The 19,911-nt window shown below is 44.5% G+C and overlaps 1 protein-coding gene across 1 annotated transcript in view; it reads left to right on the top strand.

Moving 5' to 3' along the window:
* LOC138786616 (uncharacterized) overlaps window positions 1-19,911 on the top strand; it is a 73,905-nt gene that overhangs the window by 21,474 nt on the left and 32,520 nt on the right. The window contains 8 exon segments of the mRNA XM_069963596.1: window positions 545-723; window positions 1,867-3,128; window positions 3,180-3,381; window positions 13,379-13,691; window positions 14,198-14,306; window positions 16,542-16,638; window positions 17,264-18,585; window positions 18,687-18,822. Of these exon segments, the coding sequence (XP_069819697.1) occupies window positions 545-723; window positions 1,867-3,128; window positions 3,180-3,381; window positions 13,379-13,691; window positions 14,198-14,306; window positions 16,542-16,638; window positions 17,264-18,585; window positions 18,687-18,822 (3,620 nt within the window).

Raw genomic sequence — 19,911 nt, forward strand, 5'->3', positions numbered from 1 at the left:
GCTCTAACTTCACATCGGCCTGTCATCTGATAGGCCGCTCAGCCAATCACAGGCCCCAGCGGTCCCGGCCTGTGATTGGCTGAGCGGCCTATCAGCTGACAAGCCGATGTGAAGCTAGAGCGCGCGGGGGACCCAGGGAGAAGCGGACGGCAGGAGCAGCCCTGGAACGTGGATGGGTAATGTATGCCAGTTTAGCATGGGCTGCAAGGACATCGGTAACGATGTCCTTGCAGCTCTTGCTAAACGATTATCGGGCTGTGTAATAGGCTCAGTAAACGAGCGACGATCTAGCAGATCGGCGATTGTTTACAGGTATTATCGGGCCCTGCTCGGCCTGTGTGATACCACCCTTACTGTCGCCCTGATCCCTTCCTGTCTTGACTACTATAACTCCCTACTAATCTCTCTTCCTTTCTCTAAGCTCTCCTCTCTCCAGTCTATCCTGAATGCAGCAGCCAGACTCATCTTCCTCTCCAGCTGGTACACTGACGTCTCCCCCCTGTACCAGTCACTCTCACCCATAAAGCTCTCCACAACTCTGCAGCTCCATACATCTCCTCCCTCATCTCCACCTGCCATCCTACCCGCGCTCTACGTTCTTCCATATCCATATCTTCCATAATCAGAACCTCTCACTCCGGCCTCCAGGACTTCTCTCGTGCTGCACCAGTTCTCTGGAATTCATTACCCAAAGAGCTCAGACTTATTTCCAACACCCACAGTGTCAGACATGTCCTGAAGACTCATCTCTTCAGGCTTATAACATTCCCTAATCTCGTCTTCCCTCTGCTATCCCCTCGCCTTCTACCCTATATCTCCTCTTGTTCCATGTATGTATTACCTGTACTCAGACATTGGCCGGTGACTGGCTCACCCAACACTTATAGACAGGGGTGTAGCTAGGATTCACCGGGCCCCATAGAACAATTTTTTAAGGGGCCCCCCTCCACTATGCACAACAAAAAGCACTATATATCTATCTATATCTGTGTATATATATATATATATATATATATATATATATATATATATATATATATATACTTTATTTCTGGTGCACTGATAACCCCTGCCCTCTGCATGGAGCTCTGCCCATTTTCCTTTCCTACTTGATTGCCAGGTGAAGAACAGAGGTCAGAGGTTATCAGTGCAGTGAAGGAGAGATCTCTGTCTTCTCTTTGTTAACCCTTTTTTGTGTTGCAGCATGTACGTAAACATTGGGTCACTTACACACTGCAGTACATAAGGGCTTAAGCAGAAGGACACACGCTCTTACCTTCTCCCCCGGGCCCCCCTCCTGCACGGCCCCATAGCAACTGCCTACCCTGCCTCTATGTAGCTATGCCACTGCTTACAGACACTTTCTGACTCTATGTATAATGGCTGGACCATTGGCAAATAAAGTACTTTTTATGTCTTGTCCCCCCCCCCCCCCTAGTCCTCCTAGTCTGCAAGCTCTCGCCAGCAGGTCTCTCACTCCCTTTGTAAATTTATTTATATATTTTAATTATTTAATTCTATAATTTGTAAATGTAACCTCTGTATTCTGTGTGTAAAATACATTTTAAAAAAAGCTGCAAAATCTGTTGGCGCTATACAGATAAATATTATTTTATAAAAAAAAATGTTTTCAATATTAGAAGATTTTTTTTATTTTTTTTTTCTGACTAAGGACGTCATCTCCCCGGCCTCCAGCTTCTAGATTCTTCTCCCTGACACTTCCTGTGGATGGGAACAGATCTGATCATTGTTATTATGTTACATAAAAAAGAGTGACATAATAAGAGTTTCCATGTCTGCAATATGTTTAAGCTTCTATTACTGGGAAATAAGAGAAATGGTGTTTTCTCCTTTGCAGATGATTCTACCAGTAGCTCAGGGGGACATCAGATCTCCTCAGAGGATCATATCACACAAGATACATATGAGGAGCCGTCCACTATCCCAGATACACCCTCAGCCCCTCACAGCAAAGATCTCTCATCTCATCTTGTTATACAAGTCCCATCTTCTGCTCCATCACAGCAAGCTGACATTTACAGAGAAGACGATGAACATCAAAGAGGAAATACAGGAAAGACTCAGTTTTCATATTTACAATGTGGAAAATATCTTACAGGGCAGAAGGCAGTTTCATGTTCAAAATGTGGGAAATGTTTTAATCAAAAATCAGATCTTGTTAAGCATCAGAGAATTCACACAGGGGAGAAACCATTTTCATGTTCTGAATGTGGGAAATGTTTTACTCATAAATCAGTTCTTGTTACGCATAGGAGAACTCACACAGGGGAGAAGCCATTTTCATGTTTGGAATGTGGAAAATGTTTTAATCATCAATCAAATCTTGTAAAACATAAGAAAACTCACACAGGGGAGAAGCCATTTTCATGTTTGGAATGTGGAAAATGTTTTAATCAGAAATCAAATCTTGTTAAACATCAGAGAACTCACACAGGGGAGAAACCATTTTCATGTTCAGAATGTGGGAAGTGTTTTAATCAGAAATCAGAACTTGTTAAGCATCTGAGAATTCACACTGGAGAGAAACCATTTTCATGTTCAGAATGTGACAAATATTTTACTCGGGAATCAAATCTTGTTAAGCATCAAAGAATTCACACAGGGGTGAAGCCATTTTCATGTTCGGAATGTGGGAAGTGTTTTACTCAGAAATCAGTTCTTCTTAACCATACATACATTCACATGAATGAAAAGCCATTTTTATGTTCAGACTGAGGAAGATGTTTTACTCGGAAACCAGCTCTTGTTCTCCATCAGAGAACTCACATAGGAGAGAAGTCATATTCATGTTCGGAATGCAGGAAATGTTTGACTAAGAAATCACATCTTGTTACGCATCGGAAAACTCACACAGGGGAGAAGCCATTTTAATGTTCAGAATGTGGCAAATGTTTTACTGGGAAATCAGTTCTTCTTTACCATCAAAGAACTCACACAGGGGAGAAGCCATTTTCATGTTCGGAATGTGGGAAATGTTTTAATCAGAAATCAGATCTTGTTAAGCATCTGAGAAGTCACACTGGGGAGAAACCATTTTCATGTTCAGAATGTGGCAAATATTTTACTCGGAAATCAAATCTTGTTGAGCATCAGAGAATTCACACAGGGTAAAAAACCATTTTTATGTTCGGAATGTGATAAATGTTTTCATCGGAAAGGAGACCTTGTTACGCCTCGAAAAAGTCACGCGAGAGAAGCCATTTTCATGTTCTGAAAGTGGGAAGTGATTGGCTCATCAATGAATTTTTGTTGACCATTACAGAACTCTCACAGGCGAAAAGCTATTTTCATGTTCAGAATGTGGGAGATGTTTCAATTGGAAAATTAAAAGGGAGAAGCCATTTTCTTGTTCACAATGAGGTAAATGAATATAAAGAATTCTAAATGAATATGAAAGAAAATCTGCATTTTATAGTAAAATAGTTCTGTGTATAGTATTAGTAACTGTACTCACTGCACTTACTGACAGCAGCTCCCTGTGTACCCCATAGAGCTATAATCAGGCTCCCCTCCCCCAGGCTGTGCCGTCCTGCTCTGTGGTGATTCTGTCCATAAGATGGCCGTGCCCATGCCCCTCCCCCAGTGTCCTCCATAGACATATACAGGCTCTAATGGGCCACAAATAATATATTTTTGACACTAAAAGACACATATAGGATGGAAGTAATAGAGAAGAGCAGCTGGAGGGGAAAGAGGATAGAAGTGAGAAGTGTTGTGTGCAGAAGATGGTGTCATACTACCTGCTGGACCTTTATTCCATACATCATATCGAAACAGTGACGACAAACATAAGGGAACAAAAAATACAGTGACCCCTCAGATAACCCCTCTTAGATCTGAGGGAATGAAATCTTCTCAGTGATACTTTGTTCTGTACAAGGCTGAATGCGCTGACAACAAAATCCCACAAACATCATCACTGGAAATCCCATGTATTACCCAATGGCGGACTGGATTTGGCCTGGATTAAAGTGGAAAAACTCCCTCCAGGCTGATCCAACGTTGTTGTAAAGTCTTTAACCCTTTAAAGGGGTAGTGCGGCGCTCAGAAATTATTCACAGAATAACACACATTACAAAGTTATACAACTTTGTAATGTATGTTATGTCTGTGAATCGCCCCGTTCCCTGTGTCCCACCACCCCCACCCGTGTACCCGGAAGTGTTGGTGCATTATACATTACCTGATCCGTGTCGAGGGCCGTCCGCCATCTTGCGCCAAACGTCATCTTTGGACGGACGGACGAGTCGCTGCCGCCCGTCCCACCTCCGCCGCGTCACAACTGTGCTCAGCCGCGATTGGCTGAGCACAGTTATGCTCAGCCAATCGTGGCTGGGCATCGGATGACAGTCGGAGCTGTTTGCCGTCCGTCCGAAGAAGATGTCACTCGCTGAAGATCGGAGACTGGTGTCGGCACGTGACAGGTGAGTATAGCGCACCACACTTCCGGGTACACGGGTGGGGGGCCATTCACAGACATAACATACATTACAAAGTTGTATAACTTTGTAATGTGTGTTATTCTGTGAATAATTTCTGAGCGCCGCACTACCCCTTTAAGGACCGGGCCAATTTCCATCTTTGCACTTTCGTTTTTTGCTCCTTGTGCTTAAAAGGCCATAGTGCTTGCATTTTTTCATCTAGAGACCCTGATGAACTCTTATTTTTTTTTTTTTGTACTTTGTAATGACAGGTTTAATTTTTGTATGAAGTATGCTGCAAAACCAGATAAAAATTAAATGTGTGATGAAATTAAAAAAAAAAAAGCTTTTTTTTTAATTTGGGGAGGTTTCGTGTGTGCACTGTTCGCCCTAGGGTAAAACTAACTTGTTATACATGTTCCTCTAGTTAATACGATTACAACAATGTGTAAACTGTGTAACTTCTATTTTATTTGGTTGCTTTTAAAAAATTAAAACTTTAAAAAAAAAAATTAAAACAAATAATTGTTCTTTAAAATTGCTCTATGACCATGCTTACAGCGCTTTTATCCTTTGGTCTATGGGGCGATGTGAGGTGTTATTATTTGCATCATGATTTGTACTTTCTATCGTTACCTTGTTTGAGTATGTGCTCATATTTTCTGGATTTTTTTATGCTTGCGCCGCTTACTGTGCTTGATCAGGAATTAAATGTTAATACTTTGGGCGATTACGCACACGGCGATACCAAATATGTTTGTTTATTTATTAATAAAATGGGGAAAGAGGGGTGATTTAAACTTTTATTAGGGGAGGGGATTTTTTTTATGAATAAAAAAATATTTTTTACCACACATACTAGAAATCTCCATGGGGTTAGGGTTATTCCTCCTGGGGGACTTCTAGTATAGCCACATTATTCTCTCATTGAGATCTATGCAGGATAGATATAATGCATAGATCCATGAGATCGGCTGCAGCCGCCGAGAGCAATCGATAACCAAGCCGGGGTCAGCGCCATTACGGGGCAGACCTTGGGCCAGCTCACATGCAGGGACCTCTCCTCCACAATCGCGTCGCGGAGGGGCGGTCCTCCCTATAGACCACCAGGGATGGGGGGAAAACAACCATTGAAATGCAGCTGTCAACTTTCACAACTGCATTTAAATGGTTAATTAGCGGGCACAGCGATTGGACCGAGCCCGCTAATTGCCGTGGTCCCGGGCTGCAGATAGCACCTGGGATTGTGGTGGTTCAGAGCAGGGTCGCCACACAGCCCCCCTCTGAAGGCCCTGAACCAGAGCGCACATTTACGCCTTTGGTCGTTAAGGGGTTAAAAAAAAGTCAAAATGAGGCTGAGTATTGTCTGTGGCCTCCATGGGCCTGTATGGCCTGCTTACAAGCCCCGGGTATGCTCCTGATGAGGTTACGGATGGTCTCCTAAAGGATCTCCTCCCAGACAGTCTGTGTTGCAACGTGACGTTGGTGGATGGAGGAGACATGATGTTCCCGATGTGCTCATTGGGATTCAGGTCTGGAGAACGGGCGGCCAGTACATACCTTCACTGCCGTCATCCTGCAGGAACTGCTGAAACACTCCAGCCACATGAGGTCTAGCATTGTCCTGCATTAGGAGGAACCCCAACCGCACCAGCATATGGTCTCACAAGGGCTCTGAGGATCTCATCTCGCTATCTAATGGCAGTCAGGCTACCTCTGGCAACACATGGAGGGCTGTGCCACCCCCAAAGCAATGCTACCCCACACCATTACTGATGACTGCTATACCGCTCATGCTGAAGGATGTTGCAGGCAGCAGATCGCTCTCCATGGTGTCTCCAGACTCTTGTCATGTCTGTCACATGTGCTCAGTGTGAACCTGCTCTCATCTGTGAAGAGCACAGGGGGCGCCAGTGGTGAATCTGCCAATCCTGGTGTCCTCATGTTTACCATGATCCAGACATGTCAAACTCAGGCCCTCCAGCTGTTTTAAAACTACAATTCCCATCATGCCTGAACTAAATCTTTGGCTGTCCAGGCATGATGGGAGGGCAACACCTGGAGGGCCTGAGTTTGACATCCTTGCCTATCCTGATCTATCCTCCCACTTTTCATCCAACTCGCTTTTTGACTCCCTGCAATCCGGCTTGCACCCCCACCACTCCTCAGAAACTGCCCTCACCAAAATGGCCAATTCTCTCCTACAAATTCTTTCATCCCTTGGCGTCACTTGCGCAGCCCTCTCCTGGATCTCCTCTTACCTCTCCAACCGCACATTTAGTGTCTCCCACACCACCTCCTCTCCTCATCCCCTTATTGTTGGAGTCCCCCAAGGCTCTGTACTCTGGCCTCTCCTCTTCTCCATCTATACCTCTGGCCTGGGACATATCATAGAGTCTCACAGCTTCAGGTACCACCTCTACGCCGATGACACTCAGATCTACCTCTGGGCCAGTTGTCACCTCTTTGCTATCCAGGATCCAGAGTGTCTATCGGCCATATCTTTCTTCCTTCTCCCACTTTCCGCTGCCTTGGGGTCACCTCTGACTCTGCCCTGTCTTTTAAACCACACATTCAGGCCCTAACCACCTCCTGTATTCACTTTAAATTGTTGACCATGACGTACAAGGCCGTTCATAACCTTTCTCCTCCATATATCTGACCTGATATCCGGCTACTGTCCCTCACGCAATCTTTGATCCTCCAGTAACCTCCTTTTGTGCTCCTCCCATGTTCGTACCTCACACAACGGCCTCCAAGACTTTGCCCGAGCCTCCCCCATAGTCTGGAAGTCGCTACCCCAACACATCTGGCTCTCATCCACCTGTCCTTGAAAGTAACCTAAAACCCATCTCTTCAAACTAGGCTATAACAATTCTGCATCACACTTGGTTGGCTGACCCTAACTTTACCCCCTGTTTCTCTTCCAGTATCCTATAGATTGTAAGCCCTTGCAGGCAGGGTCCTCTTCCCATATCTACCAATCTACCATTTGCCTTCATGTAATGTGTTTTTGATCTTGTAATGTTCCTGTTTGTTATCCGCTATCACTTGTATAGAATTAAGGGCGCTTTAAAGATAAATAATAATAAGAGCCCCAGGGGGAACTACAAGTCCCATCATCACCACACACCTAGGTGCAGTCCCCTCTATAACCTCTGTGGCCGTATTTACCTCAGGAAGAGGGAGAGAGTTATTACCACTCGGCCTGTGACAGGATATATTTTCATTTCTTCATCATAACCTCCATCCTCCCTGATATCCCCTCACTACAGACTGCTATATATATATGTAGCTGAGCTGTGTGTGTATATATATATATATATATATATATATACACACACACACACACAGCTCAGCTACATGTACATTACACACATACACAGCTCTGCTCCACACACATCACACACAGACAGCTCTGCTGCATACACATCACTTCAGCTCATCCAGCACAGCAGAGTCCTGCATACACTGAGCAGCAGCCCCTGATCATGTGACTCAACCTCCATGTGACTAATCACATGACTGTGACATCATGGCAGGTCCTGGAAGCACACGGCTCCTGTACAGCTCTGCAGGCGGCTTCCTGACTTGTTTATCAGCTGCTGCAGGACTGCCCCGCCCCTTGCCTCCTGAGCACCAATCACTGGAGAGGAGGAGGGGCCAGACACAAGGTACATGTGGAAATCCTTCCTGCCCCTCCCCCTCCTCCTGCTAGTGTGCTCTGCTGCTGCTGCTGCCTCCTGGGATCTGCCCACTGGCTGCCAGACAGGTAGGAGATTTACAGTGTTCAGGGGAGAGGGGGCATCCAGCTGTGCTAAGGGGGAGGGGGGCAGTATGGAGGGATCACATTGGATAATCCCTTTAACCCCTTAGTGACCGCCGATACGGCTTTTTACGGCGGTCACTAAGGGTCCTTATTCTGCTGCCATCAGCTTTTTACGGCGATGGCAGAGAATAAGGCTGCGGGGCCGGGACGGCCCCCACCCCATCCCCCCGGCTACCGGAGGTAGCTGAGGGGTTGGGGCAGTGTGTGGGGTCCGTCCCGGCCCCCCCCCCCCTTACCGACGATCGCCGCTATTAACGTTATAGCGGCGGCCGTCGGTAAAGGAGATTACCGGTGCCGCCGCCTTTCATCTCCCCCCGCCGTGAATCTACGGCGGGGGGAGATGAAATAAGTGTCCCCCAGACCTCAGATCAGCCCCCCCTAGTAGGGCGATCACTAACCCCCCTCCCCCGGCGGCCATCATTTCCAAGATGGCCGCCGCCATCGCTGTGAACCGACTAATGTCGGTTCACAGCGATGTAAAAGTTAAAATGAATGAAAGCTCCATGCTCTCCGCCACCGGAGGTAGCGGAGAGCATGGGGCAGTCATCGGGGACCCCCCTGTTTGGTCCCGGTACAAGCGATCAGCGGTATATACTGTATACCGCTGATCGCTTGTGCCATGTGCATCCCGGCACTTTTTATCCCCTGTCACCATGAATGATTGGTGACAGGGGATAAAAAGTGATGTTCCCCCACCCCCCAAGTCGCCCCCCACCCCCCCTGTCACCCCCGTCCCCCAGTCACCCCCCCCTTCCCCATATACGTTACCTGATCCTGGAGCTCCTTCCTCCTCGACGTCCTGGCTGGTTATGAAGTGCGCATGCGCTCCACAACCAGCCAAGCTCTGAAAATTTAAAGTGACAGAGACCAATTTGGTCTCTGTCACTGAACTATGATTACTGTGATAGAAAATATCACAGTAATCATAGTAATACAGTGAACATGAATATGTAAAGTACAAAAAGTGACAAACATACAAAAAAATAAGACACACACTTTTTATTATAGTAATAATTGCAGTTTACTCCCAAATTACCCCTAACCCCTCCCCAGATTGCCCATAACCACCGCACGTTGCCCGTAACCACCGCACGTTGCCCGTAACCACCACAAATTGCCAGTGACCCCCTCCCAATTGCCCGTAACCACCCCAAATTACATGTACCCACCCCAGATTACCTATAAGCACTTCAGTTTCTCAGTAACAATCCCAGATTGTCTGTAACCCTTCCAGGTTGCACATAACCCCCCAGGTTCCCCGTAATCATGCCAGATTACATGTAACCCCCCCCAGATTGCACATAACCACCGCGCGTTGCCTCTGACCACGCCACGATGCCTCTGACCACCGCACGTCGCCTCTGACCACGCCACGGCGCCTCTGACCACCCCAAATTGCCAATGACCCCCTCCAGATTGCGGTGCCCATGCCAGATAACAGGTATCCACCCCAGATTGCCTATAAGAACTTCAGTTTATCCGTAACCACCCCACGTTGCCCGTAACCACCCCAGATTGTCTGTAAGCACTGCAGGTTGCCCGTAACCACCCCACGTTTCCTGTAACCATCCCAGATTGTCTGTAAGCACAGCAGATTGCCTGTAACCAGCCCACGTTGCCTGTAACCAGCCCACGTTGCCTGTAACCAGCCCACGTTGCCTGTAACCAGCCCACGTTGCCTGTAACCAGCCCACGTTGCCTGTAACCACAGCAGGTTGCCCGTGACCACCACACGTTGCCCATAACCACCCCTCGTTGCCCGTAACCACCCAACGTTGCCTGTAACCACCCCAGGTTGCCGTAACCACAGCAGGTTGCCCGTGACCACCCCATGTTGTCCGTAACCACCCCAGATTACCTGTAACCACCTCAGGTTGCCCATAACCACCCCAGGTTGCCCGTAACCACCCTACATTACCTGTAATCTCATTTTTTTTATTCTATTTTAGTAACTGCGCTATTCTAATAACCATTACTAGCTGCGGTTTTGCTCCTGTAAATTGGCGCTCCTTCCCTTCTGAGCCCTGCTGTGTGCCCATACAGTGGTTTATGCCCACATATGGGGTACCGTTGTACTCAGGAGAACCTGCGTTACAGATTTTGGGGTACGTTTTCTCTCCTGTTCCTCGTCAAATTGAGAGATTTCAAACTAAACCAACATATTATTGGAAAAATTCGAGTTTTTCATTTTTACTGGCCAATTTTGAATACTTTCCTCTAATACCTGTGGGGTAAAAATGGTCACCACACCCCAAGATGAATTCTTTGAGGGGTGTACTTTCCAAAATGGGGTGACTTTTGGGGGGAATCTATTCTGCTGACACTACAGGGGCTCTGCAAACGCACCTGGCGCTCAGAAACTTCTTCAGAAAAATCTGCACTGAAAATGCTAATTGGCGCTCCTTCCCTTCTGAGCCCGGCTGTGTGCCCATGCAGTGGTTTATGCCCACATATGGGGTACCGTTCTACTCAGGAGAACCTGCTTTACATATATTGGGGTGACATTTCTCTCCTGGTACTCGAGAAATTGAGAAATTTCAAACTAAAGGAACATATTATTGGAAAAAATCGAGTTTTTCATTTTTACTGTCTACTTTTGAATACTTTCCTCTAATACCTGTGGGGTCAAAATGGTCACCACACACCAAGATGAATTCTTTGAGGGGTGTACTTTCCAAAATGGGGTGACTTATGGGGGGTTTTCTCTCTGCTGACACTACAGGGGCACTGCAAACGCACCTGGCGCTCAGAAACTTCTTCAGCAAAATTTGCATTGGAAAAGCTAATTGGCGCTCCCTTCCTTCTGAGCCCTGCTGTGTGCCCATACAGTGGTTTACGCCCACATATGGGGTACCGTTGTACTCAAGAGAACCTGCATTACAAATTTTGGGGTGCTTTTTGTCTCATATTCCTTTAGAAAATGAGAAACTTTAATCTAAACGTATATATTATTGGAAAATTAAAATTTTCAATTTTTTTACTGCCTAATTGTGAACACTTACCTCCAGCCCCTGTAGGGTTAAAATGCTCATTATACCCCTAGATTAATTCTTTAAGGTGTGTAGTTTCCAAAATGGGGTCACTTATGGGGGTTTTCAGGATACCAGACTTCTAAATCCATTTAAAAAAAGAACTGGTCCCTAAAAAAATCAGTTTCACGAAAATGTGATAATTTGCTGATACATTTCTAAGCCCCATAACACCCTAAAAAAGTAAAATATGTTTACCAAATTATGCCAGAATAAAGAAGACATATTGGTAATGTGACTTAGTAACTAATTTATGTGCTACGACTTTCTTTTTTTAGAAGCAGAGAATTTCAAAGTTCATAAAATGCAAATTTTTTCAATTTTTCATGATATTTTGATGTTTTTCACAAAAAACACACAAAATAGTGACCAAATTTTGCCACTAACATAAAGTGCCATATGTCAAGAAAAAACAATCTCAGAATCGCTAGCATACGTTAAAGCATCACTGAGCTATAAGAGCATAAAGTGAGACAGGTCAGATTTTGAAAAATTAGCCTGGTCATTAAGGCCCAAACAGGCTGCAGCACGAAGGGGTTAAGCGCTCCCAGAGTTACTTCCAGTGACAGCAGCACTCTGGTCTCCAGTCTTGGTGAAGTTTTTGAGCTTAGTTTAATTACAAATCACAGCTAAACTGGAGACAAGAGTCCTGCTGTCTCTGGAAGAAAGTGGCCATGTTTTTCCAACACTGAATGACCCCTGTAATAGAAGGGTTAGTAGGTGGGGGGAGGGGGGTGCTGAGTTGTGAGGATAAAGTTTTCTTTCTATGACATCACAGGAGCTCAAACATCTATACTAGAGATGAGCGAACCGGGTTCAGGTTCGAGTCGATCCGAACCCGAATGTTCGGCATTTGATTAGCAGTGGCTGCCGAACTTGGATAAAGCTCTAAGGTTGTCTGGAAAATGTGGATACAGTTAATGACTATATTTATAAACTCAGCTGAATCGGCGACAAAAGTTTGTTGTTTGCCGGACAAGTTGTAATTTTTCTTCCCATTCTTTATTATACATTGTATCCTCTACTTTCTATTTATCTCTCCAGGATCCTCTGCTGATATCTTCTATATAAGAGACCGACCCATCAACCATGGAGAGAGACAGAGACAAGATGGCCGAGAGGATAATAACCCTCACCCTACACATACTCTTCCTGCTTACTGGGGAGGTGAGGGATTCTGGGAGTGATGTCATCATGACATCATTCTTATCTATGGAATAACAGATGGATAGGACTGGAGAGGTGAGGGATTCTGGGAGTGATGTCATCATGACATCATTCTTATCTATGGAATAACAGATGGATAGGACTGGAGAGGTGAGGGATTCTGGGAGTGATGTCATCATGACATTCTTATCTATGGAATAACAGATGGATAGGACTGGAGAGGTGAGGGATTCTGGGAATGGATGGAGTGATAGTAATGTGTCTCTCCATACACAGGATTACACAGTAGTGAAGAAGTCCTCTAGTGGGCGCTGTGGGGCCCCTGGGTGTGAAGGATGGGGAAGAACCCTGAGCCCAATCCCGGGGCCCCTGATACATGAGGAAATGGAGGAAGAGAAGATCCTAGAAGTCACCAACAAGATGGTGGAGCTGCTGAGTGGAGAGGTGAGACTGTGGCTGCTGGGAATGCTGGGACATTATACAGTAACACCACTGGAGGGGTGGGGGGGATGACTGTGTGATCATTGTGTGTGTCAGGTTCCTATAAGGTGTCAGGACGTGGCGGTCTATTTCTCCATGGAGGAGTGGGAGTATGTAGAAGGACACAAGGATCAGTACAAGGATGTGATGCTGGAGGATCAGCAGCCCCTCCCATCAGCAGGTAATAGACAGGACTATATACACACCTCCTCTCTGTATTATCTGGATGGAAAGAATGAATTCAGTCTCTGTATGTGTTCCCTCCAGTCAGATCCAGTAAGAGAACAGCACCAGAGAGATGTCCCCGTCCTCTTCTCCCACAGGATCAGGATCAGGTAGATGGAGATGTTCCCTATGATCTGTACATCCCACCTGACTTCTCCTCCTGTCTGATGACTATTACAATATTTCTCCCACATCTTATGTATCAGGGGGAAGATCTAATTGAGATCAATGCTCCAGATATGACAGTAAAAGAAGAAGACACAAATGTGAGCAGTGATGAGCAGTATAAGGAGAACATCACTCCAGGGAAGGATCTGAATTCTATTAATGCTAAAAATATGATGATGAAAGAAGAAGAGGAGACATACGCAAGCTGTGATGAGCAGTATAAGGAGGAAATTACTAGAGGGAATAATCTGAACTGTTTTAATGCTACAGACATAAGTGTAAAAGAAGAGGCAGAAGAAGAAGAGACAGATGACAGCAGTGATGAGCAGTATAAGGAGAACATCACTATAGGTAACCGCCCAGGTGAGTAGTGACCACTAAATGCAGAGAACAGTCACACATTCTCCTCAGTCACCGGCTGTAACTATTCTGTGTGGAATATTATAAGTTCTGTGTCCTGTCAGTTTTCCAGCTATATAATCATTCAGCCTAAATTCTAATATACAGCACAGTCCCAGCGGACAATATATCACTATCAATCTCATGCTTACCGCGTACCCGTTGTTGTGATTTTTTTTTTTATTGACAAGTAAAGTCAGAAATAATAAAGCATACAATACAGAAAACATCTCCCAGTAATGGTAACATGGCATATAGCATCAGTGGTACAAATCCCAGATATATGATGGTTAAACAACAACCAAGTTACAGTAACACAGTATAAATTGTACAACAGTAATCTGCTCCTCACTCCAGCAGTGTAGGCCGGCACATGACATTTTATAAAGATGGGATGTGATCACAAACAGTTATGTAATATACTCACTTTTATATATTTATTTTGTATAATTATATAGTTACATACGGCCGAGCTGTGCTCCATGTTCACTTCGTGACGATATTTGTTCTTTTCTTTGTTCAAAAAGAGATCAAACACAAAGTCCCAGTGCTCACAGACATGGCTCGGTAATGACTGACAGTAATGTTCAGCGAGAACTAAAATGCTGGAGTGCTTGTTAGTAGAATGGAGAATTTTTTCAATGCCCGAGTATATGACCCCTCATGACCTTTGACCATTATTCTTAGTTTAACCCACAGACGACCCATGACGTAACCTTACGTCATGGGTGTTATTCCCGCTATGAAGCGCGCTCCGGAGCGGAGCGCGCTTCATAGGAGGTGGGGGCCGGCTGCAGTGAGCAGCCGGGACCTCACCGGCAATGACACGCTGCAGCGATCGCGCTGCCGCGTGTCATTAACCCCTTAAACGCCGCGATCGCGGCGCGACCGCAGCGTTTAAGTGTAAGTGACAGGGGGAGTCCCCTGTCACTTACCGATCGGGACCCCCGCAGTGTGACTGCGGGGGTCCCGATCGTTGAAACGGACTGCTGGAGGTCTCTTACCTGCCTCCGTGCGGTCCGATCGGCGATCTGCTACACTGAGCCTGCACAGGCAGGCTCAATGAGCAGAGCGCCGATAACACTGATCAATGCTATGCCTATGGCATAGCATTCATCATCGTAGAAATCAAAGTAATGTATGTACAAGTCCCCCAAAGGGACTTCAAATGTGTAAAAAAAAAAAGAAGTTCAAAACACTAACACACAACCCCAAAACCCCTCCCCCAATAAAAGTCTAAATCACCCCCCTTTCCCATTATATAAATAAAACATATAAAAATTAATAAATAGATAAACATATAATATACCGTAGCGTGCGTAATTGTCCGATCTATTAAAATATAACAAGCGTCATTGCGACCGGTAAACGGCGTACACGAAAAGAGGGGAAAAAGTGCGCAGATTACCGATTTTATGTTACATTATATATTAAAAAAAATCTATAAAAAGTGATCAAAACGTCCGATCTTCACAAATATGGTATTAATAAAAACTAGAGATCATGGCGGAAAAAATGACACCACATACAGCCCTGTAGGTGAAAAAATAAAACCGTTATCAGCGTCACAATAGGCCCATTTTATTCATATTTAATTGCCAAAAAAAAGGATTTCATAAAAAAATATATATATAACATTAGAGAATCTGTGTAACCTGCATATGGTTGTGTTCGGACTGACCTATAGAATAATAGTGTCATGTCGCTGTTACCATATAGTGCATTACGTAGACACAGGAACCCCCCAAACGTTACCATATTGCATTCTTTTTTACGATTTCACCTATTTATATCTTCATAAATAATATATTTGGAATTCCATCATACATGTTATGGTAAAATGAATGACGCCATTACACAGTACAACTATTCCTGTAACAAATAAGCCCTTACATGGCCTGTAGATTGAAAACTGAGAGTGCTGGAGCTCTTAGAAGGGGGGGAGGGAAAAACGAAAACACTAAGATCAAAATTTGCGCGGTCCACTGGGTCATTTTGGGCCTGGTCCTCAAAGGGTTAAATGCAGGAAAGGCCTCCGACAAGACCTCATGGCCCTTTATTCCCACCACTATTCAGCGTAGACGGTTTGGACCTATATTCTCCTTATATATTATAGCTTATACACAAACTGACCCCAACTCCAGATTAACACACTTAAAGGACAATGCTGATCAAAGGAGTACTCCAGTGCCCCCCCCCCCCACACACACACACACAAAAAAACAACAACACAGACACACATTGGAAATATACTTACCATCCCTCCGGTGACGGTCGCCGTTAGAATTTCCCGCCGGCTGCATCCCCACCATCTTCGGCCGCGCCTTACTTCTGAATCCGGGTGCAGTGAATCAGTCTGTGGTACTAGTCTCACTCGTCTGCATCAAGCTCCATGTCTGGGGGTTATGCTGGACTCAGATCTGTCTCTTACTCCCTATATCCAAGCTCTTGCAGCTCCTGTCACCTACATCTCAGAAACCTCTCCAGAATCCGCCCATTTCTCACCACTGACACAGCTCAGACTCTTACTGTCGCCCTGATCCCTTCCCGTCTTGACTACTGTAACTCCCTACTAATCGCTCTTCCTTTCTCTAAGCTCTCCAGTCTATCCTGCATGCAGCAGCCAGACTCCTCTTCCTCTCCAGCCGTTACACTGACGTCTCCCTCTGTACCAGTCACTCTCACCCATAAAGCTCTCCACAACTCTGCCCCTCCATACATCTCCTCCCTCATCTCCACCTCCCATCCTACCCGCGCTCTACGTTCTGCTAATGATCTTACACCGACATCTTCCATAATCAGAACCTCTCACTCCGGCCTCCAGGACTTCTCTCGTGCTGCACCAGTTCTCTGGAATTTATTACATAAAGACCTCAGACTCATTTCCAACACCCACAGTGTCAGACATGTCCTGAAGACTCATCTCTACAGGGTTATAACATTCCCTAATCTTGTCTTCCCTCTGCTATCCCCTCGCCTTCTACCTTATATCTCCTCTTGTTCCATGTATGTATTACCTGTACTCAGACATTGGCGGGTGACTGGCTCACCCAACACTTATAGACACTTTCTGACTCTGTATAATGGCTGGACCATCGGCAAATAAAGCACTTGTTGCGTCTTGTCCCCCCCAGTTCTCCCAGTCTGTAAGCTCTCGCCAGCACATTTCTCATTCCCTTTGTATCTATATTTATTTATGTATTTTAATGTAAATGTGTACATGTAACCTCTGTATTCTGTGTGTTTTTAAGAAAAAAATTGCTAAATCTGTTGGCGTTATACAAATATGTAAATATATATAAATATAAATATATATAAGTATTATTATTATATTTTTTGTTTTTTTCAATTTGAGAAGAGTTTTTTTGTTTTAATTTTAACTAAGGACGTCATCTTCCCGGCCTCCAGCTTCTAGATTCTTCTCCCTGACACTTCCTGTGGATGGGAACAGATCTGATTATTCTTATTATGTTACATAAAAAAGAGTAACTTTCCATGTCTGCAATATGTTTAAGCTTCTATTACTGGGAAATCAGAGAAATGGTGTTTTCTCCTTTGCAGATGATTCTACCAGGAGCTCAGGGGGACATCAGATCTCCTCAGAGGATCATATCACACAAGATACATATGAGGAGCCGTCCACTATCCCAGATACACCCCCAGCCCCTCACAGCAAAGATCTCTCATCTCATCCTGTTATACAAGTCCCATCTTCTGCTCCATCACAGCAAGCTGACATTTACAGAGAAGACCATGAACATCAAAGAGCAAATACAGGAAAGCCTCAGTTTTCATATTTACAATGTGGAAAATATCTTACAGGGCAGAAGGCAGTTTCATGTTCAGAATGTGGGAAATGTTTTAATCAGAACTCCAATCTTGTTATGCATCAGAGAATTCACACAGGGGAGAAACCATTTTCATGTTCTGAATGTGGGAAATGTTTTAGTCAGAAATCAGTTCTTGTAACGCATAGGAGAACTCACACAGGGGAGAAGCCATTTTCATGTTCGGAATGTGGAAAATATTTTCATCGTAAATCAAATCTTGTTAAACATCACAGAATTCACACAGGGGAGAAACCATTTTCATGTTCGGAATGTGGGAGATGTTTTAATCAGAAATCAGATCTTGTTAAGCATCTGAGAATTCACACTGGAGAGAAACCATTTTCATGCTCAGAATGTGGCAAATATTTTACTCGGAAATCAAATCTTGTTAAGCATCAGAGAATTCACACAGGGGTGAAGCCATTTTCATGTTCCGAATGTGGGAAGTGTTTTACTGAGAAATCAAGACTTCTTAACCATACATACATTCACATGGAGGAAAAGCCATTTTCATGTTCAGACTGTGGAAGATGTTTTATTCGGAAATCAGCTCTTGTACTCCATCAAAGAACTCACATAGGGGAGAAGTCATATTCATGTTCAGAATGTGGGAAATGTTTTACTCAGAAATCAGATCTTGTGAAGCATCAGAGAACTCACACAGGGGAGAAGCCATTTTCATGTTCAGAATGTGGCAGATGTTTTACTGGGAAATCAGTTCTTATTTACCATCAAAGAACTCACACAGGGGAGAGGCCATTTTCATGTTCGGAATGTGGAAAATATTTTAATCAGAAATCAGATCTTGTTAAGCATCAGAGAACTCACACAGGGGAGAAACCTTTTTCATGTTCTGAATGTGGCAAATATTTTACTCGGAAAGCAGATCTTGTTAAGCATCAGAGAATTCATACAGGGGTGAAGCCATTTTCATGTGCAGAATGTGGGAAATGTTTTACTGAGAAATTAGGTCTTGCTAGGCATAAGAGAACTCACACAGGGGAGAAGCCATTTTAATGTTTGGAATGTGAGAAATGTTTTCATTGGAAATTAGACCTTGTTACGTATCGAAAAAGTCACACGACAGTAGCTATTTTTATGTTCTGATTGTGGGAAGTGTTTGGCTCATCAATAAATTCTTGTTGACCATCACAGAACTCTTTCAGGCGAGAAGCCATTTTCACGTTCAGAATGTGGGAGATGTTTCAATTGAAAAACTAAAAGAGAGAAGCCATTTTCTTGTTCACAATGAGGTAAAGGAATATAAAGAATTCTAAATGATTATGAAGGAAAATCTGTATTTTATAGTAAACAGTTCAGTGTATTGTATTAGTAACTGTACTCACTGCACTTACTGACAGCAGCTCCCTGTGAGCTATAATCAGCCTTTCCTGCTCCAGGCTGTGCTGTCCTGCTCTGTGGTGATTCTGTCCATAAGATGGCCGTGCCCCTCCCTCAGTGTCCTCCATAGGTATATACAGGCTCTAATGGGCCACAAAAAGACGTTTTGGACACTATAAGACACATATAGGATGGAAGTAATAGAGAGGAGCAGCTGGAGGGTAAAGAGGATAGAAGTGAGAAGTGTTGTGTGCAGGAGATGGTGTCATACTACCTGCTGGACCTTTATTCCATTCATCATATGGAAACAGTGACTACAATCATAAGGGAACAATCCTAAAGCCTGGATAGAAAAGAAAAATAATTCTATCAACATAAACTGCTCAAAAAATACAGGGTCCCCTCAGATAACCTCTCCTAGATCTGAGCGAAGCTAAAATTATAATGTTAATTTGTTTTCCCTGAGACTCATTGGCATCACAACGATAGAGGTGTTTTCTCCCCCTGCGAGCTCCTGGGACGAAGGAATATTTAATGAAAACAATAATGAAGGCTTAATAAACCCCTCCCACAGGAAGTATAAGTAACCCCCCCCCTTTACATCATCAGTCAATATACAAGAAACATACAAAAGGGTAGGAAGACTTGTGATGCCAAGGGGTCTCAGGGAAGACAAATTAACATTATAATTTTAGCTAAACTTTAGGTTGGTGGAGTCACTACGTGCATGGGATAAGGTTTGAAGGACCCTCTCAGAAAATTCTTCAGGACCTAATAAGGTCCCTTCAGTCTCCGAACTGTGAGACTGAGGCTGTGAAGATCCTGGCAAAGGTGACGACCCTGGAATATCAGATCAGGTAGTAATGGAAGTTTCCAAAACTCGCCCATGCTCATAATCATGAGCAGGGTGAACCACCACTTCTTTGGCCAAAAAGGCGTGATCATAATGACTGAATCTTGGTCCTGTTTGATCTTCATCAGAATCCTGGGAATCATGGAGA

This window comes from Dendropsophus ebraccatus, chromosome 3 (genome assembly GCF_027789765.1).
Source record: "Dendropsophus ebraccatus isolate aDenEbr1 chromosome 3, aDenEbr1.pat, whole genome shotgun sequence".
Lineage (NCBI taxonomy): Eukaryota > Metazoa > Chordata > Amphibia > Anura > Hylidae > Dendropsophus > Dendropsophus ebraccatus.